The sequence below is a fragment of the Hydra viridissima genome, unplaced genomic scaffold (assembly GCF_058129835.1).
Source record: "Hydra viridissima isolate aposymbiotic clone 2 unplaced genomic scaffold, HvirCarnegie_v1 scaffold_11, whole genome shotgun sequence".
Lineage (NCBI taxonomy): Eukaryota > Metazoa > Cnidaria > Hydrozoa > Anthoathecata > Hydridae > Hydra > Hydra viridissima.
Window position 1 is genome coordinate 10650069 of NW_028324310.1, and position 15743 is coordinate 10665811.

Consider the following 15743-nt stretch of genomic DNA (forward strand, 5'->3'; position numbering starts at 1 on the left):
GAAAATCTTTCTACAAAAGATTTTAGTTTAGTAAAACTTAATTTTACTTTCGAGAGTTTGAAAATTTTGAAATAAAACAATTTTTTTTTTCTTACTGACGATGACAGTTTTAAAGTTTGCACTTAAAACCATCATCCTAAGTAAGAAAAGGCACAAATGAATTTTTTGAAAAAACTTTTTATACATTTAGACAGAACAGAAAACTCTCTACAATACGGTTCCACACCTTTTTAAAGATTTTTCTTTTAGCATTACATAAATGCTAAAGAAACAAAATTTCTAAATTGTTCACGTTTTTTCGTTTCGTTTCGTTTCGTTTTTAACTCGTACCCCAGTTTACTTTACAGTAGCTTTAAAAAAGATTTGAAAGGATAAATAAGTTTGTATGTTATTGTGTTATAACATAACATAATTAAAAGTACAAATGAATTTTTAATATCATTTTAAAAGCACAAATGAATTTTTAATATCATTTTAAAAGCACAAATGAATTTTTAATATCAGAATGCAAAATAACAAAATTGTTCACGTTTTTTCGTTTACTCTTACCCCAGTTTACTTTACAGTAGCTTTGAAAAAGGTTTGAAAGGATAAATAAGCTTGTATGTTATTGTTTTAATGCCCTTAATCTGTTCCTTAAAACTAACCAGCATTATAATACACAATATCTTCAGAGATCATAATAAAAATAACTAATTGAACCTACTTTCTTTTTTTTTTTTTTTTTGTTCTATTTTAGCTGAAGATTATTAAAAAATATTTCGGCACCGTATTATTTTACAACGCATTTTATTTTTTTGTTAAATCCTCTTTATGGCAAAGAAAAGATATCTTGGCATTTTATGCTTTAACAACGCATTTTATTTCTTGCTAAAGCCTCTTTATGGCAAAGCTTCTCTATGACAAAAAAAAAATTGAGAAGAAAATCATGCCTGACAAATATCGAGCGGTCTGAATGGGTTAAACAAAAGATATATAAAAATGCTGATATATTCCACAATTTATCTGATAAAATTACAGATGAATTTAACATAGACCTTCTTGATGGTGGAACTGACCTAAAATTGGAAAAGTTACAAACTGTAAATTGTTGTTCTAAAAGAATAGACTTGTCCGGCAAAAATATCAAAGAATCGCCATCAAGCATCAAAGGATTGTCATCAAATATAGAAGGATTGTCATCAAATATCGAAAGATTGTTAACGGAAAAAATAAGAGTAGAGTTCGTTGAATTACCAACAAAAGAGGCACTTGGTGAAAATGAAAATGACAATATCTATGACGTACCTACAATAAGAAGTGCATTTGGAAAAAATGTTCGTATTAAAGACTTTGTGATTCATGTTCCTTATATAAGTCGTATACGAGTATCAAATAAATGCTTAAAAATTTACAGCTCAAAGATGATAACGATCGTGAGGGGTTTTGAAACGATCGAAGAATTTTCAATTACTAAATGATAGCGTTCAAAGTTTGATTGGTTAAATTTTCCGGCTGTGATGTTCCCCAATGAACAAAATGCATACATGTGATAGAGAAACATATTTTTGATAAAAAGAGCGTGACCACAAATTCCAATAAGTTAAGAATCTTTTCAAGATGTACCTTTGCAAACTGCACTATATCATTTCACTAACGATCTTTTATATTTTAATAATGCTAAGATTTGTATCGATTTAGAAAAATCTCTTTGATCAAAAGTTGACTAAAACGTCCGTTAAATATATTATCAGTTTAGAAAGAGTTTAGGAAAAGTAGATTTGGATTAAGTCTATACATTTGTGAACATTGCATAAATATATATTAGACAAGATAAACATTTAATATTTTAAATAATAATTCCTATAAATAAATTTTTACATGTTGCTAGATGAGTTTCACGGTAAAAATCTGGTAAAGGGTTTGGGTTTGAAGAAATATGAATTAACAATATCTCATGCTTATTTCTTAGCCTATAATTCTTTAACTTTGAAAATTTTTTATATGGTATAAAGTAATGCTTAAACCGACTTATATTGAAAAAGTAACACATCTGTGAAAAGATATTTGTGGTATTGTGTTTTTGCTGTCAAAAAAAAAAAAATTATTAAAAACGTGTTACTGCTATTCTATCTGTAAGTGATTATTTAAGTACGTTTAATAAGGTTTATATGGTGTAAATTACAAAACCGTTGAAGGATTTTTAGAAAACATTTTTAAAAAATCTTCCTTTAGCTTCGTCAACATTCAAGATTTTGAATTTTGATGTTATTTCAAAAATGTTTAACATCAAAGAGAGAAAAAAACACCGCTAAAATTTTTTGCACGTCGAGCAAGTAATTGAAATTCTTTTTTGCTTGAAAAGGTTTTAAGTTTTCCGCTTTAAACACGTTTTTAAGTGTAAAACAGGTTTTTATACGACAATGAAAAGATTCAATGAAAGATATTTGATGTGATTCTTTAGTCATCGCTGACTCAAGAGTAGTTAAAAAAAAGCTTAACAGTATAATAGTAAAATAATAGCAGTCGATAAAGCTTATCAAAATAACTGCAAAAATAAATATTTTTTGAGAAACGATAATAGTTTAGTAAACAGAAACACGACTTAACATATCTTCAAAAATTCTTATAGTTTTTGAGTTTGCATATCACACTCTTTGCTTTCTTTGCTCATTATTCATCTACAACCTCATTCGTCAGTTTTGTGTTAAGTGGATTTTTTTAAACACTTCTGCTCGGAATTTCTTTGAGTAAGCGAGTTTGAGTAAGCGAGTTTGAGTTTTCAAACTTACTTAAAATTATTTTCATTCAAATTGTTTGATAAAAAGGAAAAAAAGTTAGACATTAGTTATCAATTATTAAGTAATATAAATAACTATATTAAAAATGTATAAGGTGGTGTGAGTTATAGTATGATAGATTATGAGTATTCAGTTTACCCATAGTAAAAGTACTAAGTATTTTTTGATTGTAAATTTTTTTCTGCAAATTAAATTTATTGTTATTTTATAAAATACATATTTTTCTTCTCTTTAAAAGTATAACGACAGTTGGATGATTTGAGCTTGGTGAAAGACTTTTGGTTTTGTTACATATTCATGTTAATATGGTCTTTTTCTGTTAAAAAAATTGAAGAAATATATCAACTTTTTACAATATTTTCAATTTTAAACAAAGAAACTCATAGAGATCAATGAGCATTAAGCAAATGTTGCAATTGATAAGGATTAAGGGTGGATTTCTAAGAGTTCCGTCAGAAATACTTTTAAAATCTGCCAACAATGTTTTTAAAGTGTTTCTGACGTAAACACTTTAAAAACTCTGTGAGGAATTTTTAAAGTGTTTTAAAGGGCACCCAATGTCATCTTAGGTTCGAAATGCTCAAAACCAATAAACTATAAAAAAGAAAGCTTATTTCTCAAATAGAACCAATCCACTTGTTAGTTATCGTAAACTTTCAAAAAGCTTTTTCTTTTCTTGAGTACTTTAAGAGATATTTAACTAGTGGTTCTTCCCGGGAATTTGTTCCTGGGAAATTCCCGGGCAAAATTTTATTCCAATTTCCCCGAATCCCGGGAAATCTTTTACCGGTATCCCGGGATTTTGATTTAAAGATTTATTAAAGTTAAAAAAGCAGTTTTTAAATCTCTGGTGGATTTCAGTTTAGAAAACCTAATGCTGTCTGATGATGAACTTCCAGTAATTGAAAATTTAGCAAAATGTTTGGAACCTATTATCTTAGATTCTGAAATGATTTGCAGAAAGGAAGCAATTTTATTAACAGCTGACAACACATTACAATTTATGGTTAAAGAACTTGATGTTTCAAGATGCTACCTAGCAAAAGATCTTAAAAATGCTTTAGTTGAAAGAATATGTCAAAGAAGAAAAAAAGATCTTGTTGATTTACTAAGATTTTTAGATAATACACTATCTTTAAAAAGTGATATCAATGATGACTTATTTAGCATACCATCTAAAGCAATTATGATAAATTTAGTGATTGAAATAGCTGGTCAACTTTTTCCCATAATTGAAAATATAGCAAAAGAAGAAGATAAAGATGGAAAACTTAGCAAAAGTATTATTAATATAAATCAGTTATCTGAATCTATGGCTGCCAGATTAGAAAAATTTGTAAAAAAAAGAAGATGTTTTTGAAGTCAAGTGCAATAAATCAACTATGCGTCAAGAATTCAATCTGTTTGAAGCTACTAATAAAAGATCGCATAACTTAAATGTGCTTTATAATGCGCTTTTAACAATTCATCCTTCCAGTGTAGAGGCTGAAGCCATCTCTATGCACTGGTTTTTTTCAGAAGTCACTTTAAAATCGTAAACAGTTACAAAAAATAAATAGAAAAATAGAAAAGTGTAATTAGCTATTTTTATTTTCCCTGATGAAGATTTTCCCGGGATTTTCCCGGGAAAATGTAAATAATTCCTGCTATCCCGGGAGTGAAAAAAGTCCGGGAAATTGCAATTTCTATATTTAACTTGAAAAGATTGGTGGAGCCGTTTAAAAACAATTGCTGACTATCAAGTTCAAAATATTAAAATGTAAGTAGAGAAGTCTATGTGAGCAGCAAAGTTTGTATTTTTTTTTGGAAACTAATTGTGAGAAAACAGTCTGCCAGGAACTGTTTTAGCAATTAAAAAAGCATAAGATTTATCGGCAGTTGTTTAAAAAGTTTTCACAGCGCATTTTTTATCGTCCTGTGTTTTATCAAATAAAAGTCAGCATCTTTATTGGTTTTCTTACCGTTAGGGTTGTGGTGATTAAAATTGCTACGTTAGTAGTTAGTATACATTAAGTGACACAACGTGAGAGGCTGACATGGGCAAAAAACATGTGCTACAAACGGACAGAACTTTCTGGTAGACCTAATATTTAACAACTTTCAACATAGACATGAGTTGTTGTGAGGATTTTGTTGTAATTCGAAAAAAAAACCACCGAACCGTTTTGTGTATATATTTTTAGGGTTTTAATAAACAGTGAATTTGTTTAAAGTGCAAGATCGTCCGTTTTATTTTTTTAAAATTAAAATAAGTAAATTGTTAAAAACCAGTTTGAACCCTTGCCTCCTGATTAGGTTGTTGTCTTTTTTCAAAATAAGCTGACCTCAGTTCATTAAAGTTTGTTTTACCTATGACACGAGAATAAGCGGTATGTGCTTGCACATTTATTTAAGTTATTTTAGCGTTACTTCTCATGCATGCATAAATGCGCTAAAATTGCTTATTCTTATGCTTTTTAATAGATGTGAACCAGACTTAAAAATTCAAAAAATCATTTGGGTTTAGAAAACTGTAGAAATGTTATTACATTTCAAGTAACTTAGAAAATCTCTAAATACCCTGCATTGTTGAAACAAGTGTTAAAAGATAAAAGTTTGAAAAAATCATTTGGGTTTAGAGAACTGCAGAGATGTTATTATATGTCAAGTAACATAGAAAATCTCTAAATACTCTGAATTGTTGAAACAAGTGTTAAAAGATAAAAATTTGTAAACAAAAAACATGCTCAGCAAAAACGAGAAATCATTGATCTATTTGTAGGATTTTGCGTCAAATTAATTCGACTCTTTTTTCTCTCCAAACGAACGCAAAAAGCACATCTAATATATTATATATAAAGCACTTTATTATGTAAAAAACACATCTTGGAAAGTAAGTTTTAATTACTTTTAGTTTTGTCTATGAAATGAAAAAAAATTTGTTTATGTTTATAAAAAAATTACTGGTATTTTTGCACACAAAAATAATAAAAGAACAAAGGGTTTTTTTAGATTTTTTATTTAAAATTAGTTAAAACTGATTACTTTTTTTCTTGTGCAGAAAAAAAATTTTAATTTGAAAGACTAAAAATAGTATGAAGCAATTTTTAATGCAAATAAGTTTAATATTAAATCATTTAGTTTTAAATATAATAAATTCATAAGAATTTTTGCAACAAATAAATAATGTCATAAGAAAAAAGTTTCAATAATGCTGCAAAAAACAATCAAAAATTAGTAATTTTTTCAGCTTTCTAATAGATTATAGTTTAGTACTATTTTACTTTTGGTAACGTTGTATTTAGGAAAAGCTTTTCTTTGTTATTTACCGAAGTAAAATAGTTTCTCAATAAAACATTAGTTAAGTTAATTTTGTTTATTAGTGTGGTGAATTATGGCTGAAACCTTTGCCCTTCATTTTTGTGCAGCTTACATAGAAATGCTGATTCCATAGTCCTAGAAATGTATATGATAAGCTTCTGGTAAAGTTCCAAAATTACATCGTTTTTTTATCAAAAACCAGTATGAATGTTTTAAAATAATGTAATTCAATAAAATCAAATCTAGATGAGAAACTTTTAAGCTATTAAAAATATTTATCTTATGAAGCGATGACAAAAATATAATATTAGTTATAATATTGATTCAATATTAATCATTTTCTTTTTGTAATATTTATTTCATCAAAGTTATAGCAATATGCTGTTAATTGCCAATTTTAAATTTACGGATGACGGTGTCAAAGCTTCTAACAGCTTCTGAAGCTTTATCTTTGTTTTTAGACATCATTATTACTTTTCTTTAGAGCTTTAAAATATTTCAAAAGTCGAATTAGTAAAATTGATCGTTGACGTATTTTACCACGTGACACCAAATTAGATATAGTTTTTTTAGTATTTTCCGAAATTTTTTGCATTTTGCATTAAACACTTTTCATTAAACAATTCATTTAAAAAATTCCCAAAAATCTTCAATTGCGCATATTTCTGGCACGTTTGCAACATTCATAGTTTTTGGTATGTACGGGATCTTGTTGTTCCGAAGTCATGTTTGTATCGAATCTGCATCATTTGAAGAGACCATGTCTAGCCAAAATTCGTGCCAATTATTAGAATGATTTTTATTTAAAGGGACCGTTTGTCAAACATTCCGACCGTTTGTCAAACATTCCGTTTGACCGTTTGTCAAACAATCCGGTTCAAAACCGTTTTGTCAAACATTCTTCTATTTTGTCAAACATTATTCAATTTCCAACAATTAGAAATTCGAAGGCGAAATGGCAATCCAAACTAATTGGTTATCTTCACAATTTTCTTGATCTAAGTATCTGACACTGTCATCTGCCTTACTTCGGTCACTGGAATAAAGATATCATTCCCAAACAAATTGGCATTTGATAATGAGAAGTATGACTCATCATCAATTATAAATTTTTAATTACTGATTAGCGCACACATGGGATTCAAATTCGACTGTTTAAAATACTGACACGCGGGATTCAAGTTCGACTGTTTAAAATACTGACACGCGGGATTCAAGTTCGACTGTTTTAAAGCTATTTAATTTTTTTTTTTAATTTTGATAAATGTATACTCACATCAATAGAAAGCTTAAGAGCTTTATCATTAAAAAAAAAACAACTAATGAGGGTGTAAAACTAAATTACTATATGTAAAACAAATTTGTCTCATTTTTTATTGCACAATTTATATGTATATATATATATATATATATATATATATATATATATATATATATATATATATATATATATATATATATATATATGTATATATATATATATATATATATATATATATATATATGTATGTATGTATGTATGTATGTATGTATGTATGTATGTATGTATGTATGTATGTATGTATGTATGTATGTATGTATGTATGTATGTATGTATGTATGTATGTATGTATGTATGTATGTATGTATGTATGTATGTATGTATGTATGTATGTATGTATGTATGTATGTATGTATGTATGTATGTATGTATGTATGTATGTATGTATGTATGTATGTATGTATGTATGTATGTATGTATGTATGTATGTATATATCTATGTATGTATATATGTATGTATGTATATGTATTATAATACTTTAATACAATAATTGCTTTAAACAGTATAATAAATTTCATACTCGTTAAGATATCCTTTAGAATCATAAACTGTTACATATTACCATGGCATGGAATCCACAAGTTTGATAAGTCATAATGAAAGTATTATGCATCAACATACTTAAAATGTCTATTGGATTTAATGCAATTAGCCAGAAAATTTATTAAACAAAAATCTTCTAAGAGAGAAATGTGAAGCTAAATCACGCAGATTACTTCATTAAACCGTAGTGAAAAATCCTAAAGTACCTTTTCTGATGACAATTTAAGTAAAAATGTCAACATGAAGACTCGAACATGTAATAGAGAATCTTAAATGTATTTAGCAAAATAATTAAATGTGTAAACACGTTTATCTTGTCAAGTTTTTTTTTATTTTGAATTAAAATACGAATCAATTCTAAATTTATGTGATTAAGACTTTCTATTGTAGGAAAATTATTATTTTAATGTTTTATTTCCACATTAGTTTGCTCATCAGCTTAAAAAAAAGACAGATTTTACTAAAGAAGCAGATATAATATTTGAAAAATTATGGGAAAATGTTAATAATAGAATGATAAAGGCAACAGCAAACACCACGGTAAGGGGAAACTTTATCGTCGTAAATCTTAAAAAAAAAAGTAACAATTACACTGCAAATGTCATCCTAACATAGGCCTTTATATCCAAAAAAAAAAGGTTTGAAGGAAATGTTACATTGACAATGCAAATTTTATCAGACAAAGTTATTAGTTAAAATAAAAGTTATTTAAATGACTACTTGTTTTAACAATTATTTCGTGTAGTTTGAAATGAGCGTCCTTCCTTTTTTTTAACTTTATAACAACGGTTTTGTTTGCCATTCTACTTTATAAGGCCTTTAAGAACTTCTTTTAAACCGTGTTTTTTACGCTTTGAAAAATATTATCTTTACAAGCAGAATTCAATTATGATTTCTCTGTTTTACAATATGTAGCTAGGCACCGATTAGTGGCGAACAATGTAAAGTATTCAATCTGCAAGATGCCATCTACATTAAACAAATATAGTAAAGACAATTTCGTTCAAGCTGCGCCCCATCATTCATTTTTTGAAATAAGTCATCTGTCTCTGAAAACTCTAGTGAAAACTCATTTATTATACACAGGCACAAATCGCTCGAGAACTTCGCCTCTCCAGAAAAACCGTTGTCGACTGGTGCAATTTTACGCGAGAAATTTGTGAGCAATATTTAGAAGAAATTCCACTACAGTTTGAAGACTAAGATCAGAATGGTGAACCAATAGATGTTGAGATTAATGAGTCGAAATATTTTCACCGGAATTATCAATAATGGGCGCCTCATTATTGTTACCGAACCTTAGAACAACTTTCTAGCAAAACCCCCTTTTTGGTCCTATTACAGTTTTTTCCTTTCGGGAATAATCGCACAACTTTTTTACCATTGAGTTTTGTTTTTTTTTTAATAATTTTTTTGCAATACAGGGTTTATTAAAGTTTTTTAAATCAGAAATCAATAAGAAGTTTAATAAGAAATTGCTTTAATAATAAAATTCTCTGATCCGTTTTAAATGTTAATCAAGGTTTATTTCAGTTTTGACAATTTTCCATTCTGATTTCTTTCCATTCCCGATTTCTTTCTAATCTAACTCCTTACCACATTACGGTTACAATTTTCTTTTCTATTATTCCTTTGACTTTTTAACATTGGTATTATATTGAAGTTTGGCTTTTTATTTCTACGCGATTATCGACGATATTATCCGTTAATAGCTTTGGTGTGATATATCCTTTTTTTTACGGCATTAAAAACAACTCTAGTTTTTTTGAGATAACACCAAACGTAAACGTTTTTAATACGGTAAAAAACGGACCGTTAAACACGGTAAACCGATGCAACACCTCATTCACAAATTTTTAAATAGGCAACGAGCAATTTATTGCTCTAAGTTCTATTTTAACAAGCAATTAGCAATGTATTGCTCTAACTTCTATTTTAAAGAAGTTTTACAAAAATAAATAATTAATATTATATTACATTTTTATTACATGCATCAGATAAGTATTTAAACATAAATCAATGGCATGAATATTAATAACATGAATATTAACAAGTAAACTTAATGAGTATAGCACTCCACTGAAATATATATTGTTAATTGCACCTATTTAGTTACGTCACTGGGCTATGACACGAAATAGCTGAAGAACTCTTTAAAGACAACCAACGTGCTCACCAAAGACTCACAAATACAAAATTGATTAATAACGTTTTGCTTCAATTAAAGACCCGTCTTTTAAAGAAAAATGAGTAAGTACAATTACATCAACTTTTACTTGCTGCTTCATTCAATGTTTATTTAGAGGTTGTCATTAGCTTGAATTTAAAATAAAACTAATTCTTTTCGTTCGTTTAGTATACTCATAAAAATTGTATAATCTAAAAATTTACCATGTTATTAAGTACATTAATCTAATAAAATAAAATAGAAGTAATCATAACAAAAAATGTACAAAAAAATAAACCACAAACCAATGAAATAAAAATAAAAACGGACATTAAAAATAACGCAGAGGCATATTTTTTTCCATATCCACTCTAAAACAATTTTCTGAGGCAAAATTAAATTTCTGTTTTTTAATAAGTGAAAAGTAGCCTAGGTAATGAGTTTAAAAACCTATAAAAGAAATCTTAAAACGTAAAAGAATATCTTCACTCTCTCCTCTGCATAGAGCAAAAAATCAACAAATAACAAAAGTATACATACATTTTTCAGTAAATAAATAGATTTTCAAACAACGCATGTTTAAAAAACTTCTCTTTAATACTTTTAATTTAGTCATTATTAACACCCATTTATATATTCTTTCGTTTAGCATTAAATAAAGCAAACAGATATTTGAACATCTTACTTTTCGTAAACAAGTTTAATGGGCTAAGTCAAAGAATCTATTTAGAGTTAGAAAGACTTGACCATCGCCTAAAAGTATTAGAGATAAAAAAAGAAGATGACATGATTAATTTTTCTCGAACCTATCATTATGATCTTATTATATGTCCCTTTTTAACCAAACGTGTACCAAAAGAAATATGGGTCAATAACGCAAAACCTTGCTTAATTGTCCATCCAGGAATTCCAGGAGATCGAGGCATGAATTCATTAGATTGGGTTATAAAGGAAAGTAAAAAAGAATGGGGAGTAACAGTTTTACAGGCTGCAGAGGAAATGGATGCAGGCAACATATGGTCAACAGCTAACTTTCCAATCAGGCGTAGTTCCACAAATTATGTTACAAAGTCGAGCTTATACAGTAACGAAGTTACTAATGCTAGTGCAGTGTCTGTGCTGCAAGCTGTTAGAAATTTCATGGATAACGTCCCCTCAGTACCTTTGAATTATTCTAACCCAAATATAAAAGGAACACTGAAAAGGAATATGAGAAAACAGGACCGAGAAATAGATTGGAACAATTCTATTGAGGAAGTATCACGAATAATCCGCATGTCTGACACCCAGCCTGGAGCTCTTGCAGCACTATCTATACCAGAATCTAAATACAGCAGCAAATTCCGTGTGTTTGGTGCTGTTGTTGAAGAAAATAATTGTGGGTTTGAAAGAAATGCTCCTGGGGATATTGTTGGGCTTAGAAATGGTGCAATTTTGGTCAAGTGCAAAGACGGTTTGCTTTGGTTGACTCACTTAAAGAAAGATAACCTAAAGTTGCCGGCCGTATATTGGTTAAATACAGCAATCAGAACAATCCCACATATTCCTTTGCAAAGACTAAGTTATTCAAAAGGAGAAGAGCCAAAAACTTTTCAAGAAATTTGGACAAATGTTGTTGACGGCGTCTGCTTTATCCACTTTAATTTTTACAATGGTGCAATGAGTGTATTCCAATGTAAACAACTGGAACACGTGTTAAAAATAGTTAACAGTGATCTTTCAGTAAATACTGTTGTTCTGATGGGCGGTTACAACTATTTTAGCAACGGAATCCATTTAAATATCATTGAACACGCAGAAGACTCCTTTAATGAGTCTTGGGAAAATATTAATGCAATTAATGATGTGGTGAAGCAGATTTTCCAAATGTCTAAGATTACCATATCTGCATTACAAGGTAATGCTGGCGCAGGTGGATGCATGATGGCTTTGGCAAGTGATTATGTTTGGTGTCGTGAAGGTGTCGTTTTAAATCCACATTACAAGTCTCTACACTTATTTGGGTCAGAATATCACACATACTTCCTGAAAAAGCGAATCGGAGAACAGAAATCCCAAGAAATTTTGGACTCTACTAAGCCATTACTAGCTTCACATGCTTTAGAAATTGGAATGCTTGATAAGGTGATGGGGAATACCGTTGAAGAGTTTAGAGCTCTTGTTTATGACGAAGCAATATTGTTAAACGCCAAAGCATTAATACCAAAGATGAAGGCTTCTCAAGAAATGCTTAACCTGCTCGAATTTCATCGAAAGGAAGAACTATCTCAGATGAAGTTAAACTTCCAGAGCTCCGCTTATCAAGCGGCCAGAAAAGCCTTTGTAAGACATTGAATATGATATTTTTGTACATTTTTAAACTTATAACTCTTTTTTGTGCTCAATCATTCTTACAATATTAATAACATGTAATTATTGTAGTAATAGTAGTAATACTAAGGCCAAAATTAATTATAAAAGAAGTAGTGATTATTACAAAAATGATTAATTCAGATTCTCCCTTTTCTTAGGAAACTTTTTCTACAAACCCAAACTGTGTTTTACCCTCCCTTTCTTTTCCTGTCCCATCGCTATTTCTAAGTGGCAGCAGATTTTCTATTTAACATGTTTTTTTGGTTGTTTTGAAGTTGTTTCTGTTTTTTTTAATTATTGTTTTATGAATATTTAACGGGCTGAAAATTAACCTCATGGTATACTTCAAGATTCGCTCTTTCCACCGGTTTTGTTGAGATTTATCACATCATTTGTACATTACCCCTCATTGCTTATATATAACCTCCGTTGCATTTACAGGGTAAAACATCCAGTGTTCGCCATGCAACCTGGTATGAAATCGTATCTAAAAAAAACTTTGATGTTCTCTTTATAACTGACGAAAATCGTAACTTTAAAAATAAAGGTACAGAACTTTTTAGAAAAAAAATCTGTACCTTAATCTGTCGTAAAAAAATGTTTAATGGCAAATTTTAGAAAAGCTTTTGGATAATCGTTCAAAAAGCATGTTTATAATCTATCATATTTTTTTCTTTTTAAGGATGTTATCAGAATGTAGGAATATTCTATAAACATAGAATTAGTGGATGATTTTGAAAGGGCGGGTGTGGGGTGGTGGTGGCGCACTCTGGAAGTAATATAACCGCCTCGCTAGTAATCACCATCAAATTCTTTTTTTTAAAAAATTGACCTTTTTTATTCTTATCATAAAATATAAAAGCGTATGGCTCAATTTTATTTAAAAATAGCCACGTAATAAGCAGTTAAATCTTTTCTAGTCTTCCCCACACCCACTTGCTACTAGTCACCAAAGTTGATAATTGCAATTTTTTGTAAACCATTATACAACACCTTTATTTTTTTTTAAGATTAATTAAAGAAAAAATTAAAGTACAGGCGCGGATCTTAGGGGTAGCTATTGTGGCAATGGAAATATAGTTTAAATTTAACGGCAGCCTTGAGCAACCTTGAGGTCTCATTAGGCCGGGTGAATAAGCTCCTATGGTCAAAAAAAAGAGCCTCTGCACTTCTTTAACCAAAGCTAAGGAGCAAGTGTTGGTTAACTATATAACCAGTTTACAAAGGAAAGCTCATTCTGTCACCTAAAACACCATCATGTCACTTGTGCCCCGTCTATTGTCAGATGAACGTTTAATGTGGTAAATAAACAGGGATAGACCTTATCAATTTTGGTAGATCAGGGTCGTTAAAACCTGGAGATAAATGGTTGGTGAAAAATTTTTTTTTCATCATTTTATTACTAATTTTCTGGTTTCAAAAATATTGATAATAACATTGACAATTACGTAACTTATTAGTACAATTTGCAATTGGCCTATAATTACATGTTAATTTATTTATAATATTTCAAAAATATGCTACCATATTATTTGTACCAATCTTTTTTAAAGTACAAATTATTTATGGCGAGAATAGTAACATAATTACATGCATGACGAAGTCACTGGGTGGCAATCGACGTAATTTATTACACCAAGTAATTAAACAATGGTTCACGGACGTTAGAAGCTACTTGGCGGATAATGACTAAATATCTTATATGAACCCAAGCGCAAATCTAACTTCAATGAGTTAAGGGTTTCAATTTTCACACAAAGCTGGAAAAGTCTTTGCTTTTCCAGCTTTGTGTGAAAATTGAAGAGGAATAAAAAATGTTTCTTATGCAGTTAGTAATACTCAAAGACCAGTTATTGTTTGGACCAACCAACATGAAAGTTGGATACAAATTCATTTAGTGAAAAAACATGGACATTACAAATAATTTTAATCCGCATTCCACCTGATACCACTCATTTCATATAGCCACTCGATGTAGACTTTTTGGCCCTATGAAGAGTGGCTGGACAAATGTTGTGGGCGCTTTACACCTCGCCAATCCAAGTGAGTATGTTTTAAAAGAAAATTTCGTAAGCCAACTAGTGGTGGCAAAGAGGAAGCGAATGTCATCAGCTACACCTAAGAATAAGCCTAAAAAGAGCAAGCCAGTTGTGCAATACACTTCTGATTCTGGTAAGAACATCTTAAAATTAGGCTAGCCTAAGCCTACCAATTCAATTGCACTATTGATACAAAATGCGTTAACTAAATTTGTCTTTATTTTTCAGATGATAAGACGTCATTTAGCAGGTGCAACAAAGTTTGAGTTGGTGAAACTACATAAGCAAGAATCAAAACCAAACTTTTAGTTGTAAAGCATACAAGTGTATGCATTTTTTTTTTTTTTTTGTTATCATTCTTTTGTTTGTCCTTATAAGTTTAAATACAGTCAAGTAAAAAAACGAGTAAAAGAATATATATATATCTAAAAAAAAAACATATAGGCGAACCCTGGCGGAAGTTCAGAACCGTGGGGTGCAACCATGCGGAACACCCCAGTGGCCACCATTTTTGATTTTCGGGGGCTATAGCTCCCTTATTTATTATTGGAGGTCATTTTTTTAAGGGCATCGTAAAGAGCTACCTTTTATTAATACAATCAAACTTCAAGATTAATAATTTATTAAAAAACGAGTGAGAAAATAATTTTTATCTGGGACTAGGTCGAAAAAATCGGCAAACACTGAGTGTTTTACCCTACTAGGGTAAAAAAAGTGAATGACATGACTCTGGTAGTATTATTTAGCTACTTACAAAATACATCTAGTGGTGTTAAAAAATTAAAGATCACTTGGATTATTTTTAGGAATTACTTAATTCATTTCCATGCTTTTTTTTTAAAAAAAAAAGAATCGAGATTCTTTTAAAAACTTTTACTTGAAATATATTGTATAACCAAAATTTAAAAAAATAATATTTTGGCACCAAAATCAATCGAAAAAGAGAACAATAATTAAGTTTTTTAGCAGATCTAGCATTAGGTAAAAGCTTATTTACCAAGGTTTCTTTGTAATTATACTGATTAATTGCCTTAATAAAAATATTTTGAAATCCTATACTCTCGTGAGAAATATATCCCCATATACTTATCGAGCCGCCACCACCATATACTCTTGGTACACAAAATCTTTCCTTATATATCTCTGAAGCTAATTTTTTAACGAAAAATCTTGATTGACAATTAATCATCTCAAAATTTGATTCATCACTAAAAATGACTTTAAACTAATCTCCTAATGA

The 15743-nt window shown here is 29.4% G+C and overlaps 2 protein-coding genes across 3 annotated transcripts in view; both read left to right on the plus strand.

Moving 5' to 3' along the window:
- Window positions 1-15743, plus strand: part of LOC145191085 (phenylalanine--tRNA ligase beta subunit-like) — a 144361-nt gene that overhangs the window by 61604 nt on the left and 67014 nt on the right. The window lies entirely within an intron of this gene.
- Window positions 5492-12593, plus strand: LOC145191089 (uncharacterized). Of its 2 annotated transcripts, none has more exons than XM_090067528.1 (3): window positions 5492-5652; window positions 10058-10195; window positions 10762-12593. In XM_090067528.1, exons 2-3 carry the CDS (start codon window positions 10192-10194, stop codon window positions 12444-12446), a joined length of 1689 nt encoding a protein of 562 aa, XP_089923654.1. In that variant the 5' UTR covers window positions 5492-5652; window positions 10058-10191; the 3' UTR covers window positions 12447-12593. The 2 variants fall into 2 exon arrangements, with proteins under 2 accessions (XP_089923654.1, XP_089923656.1); XM_090067530.1 differs by lacking the exon at window positions 5492-5652 and adding an exon at window positions 8353-8485.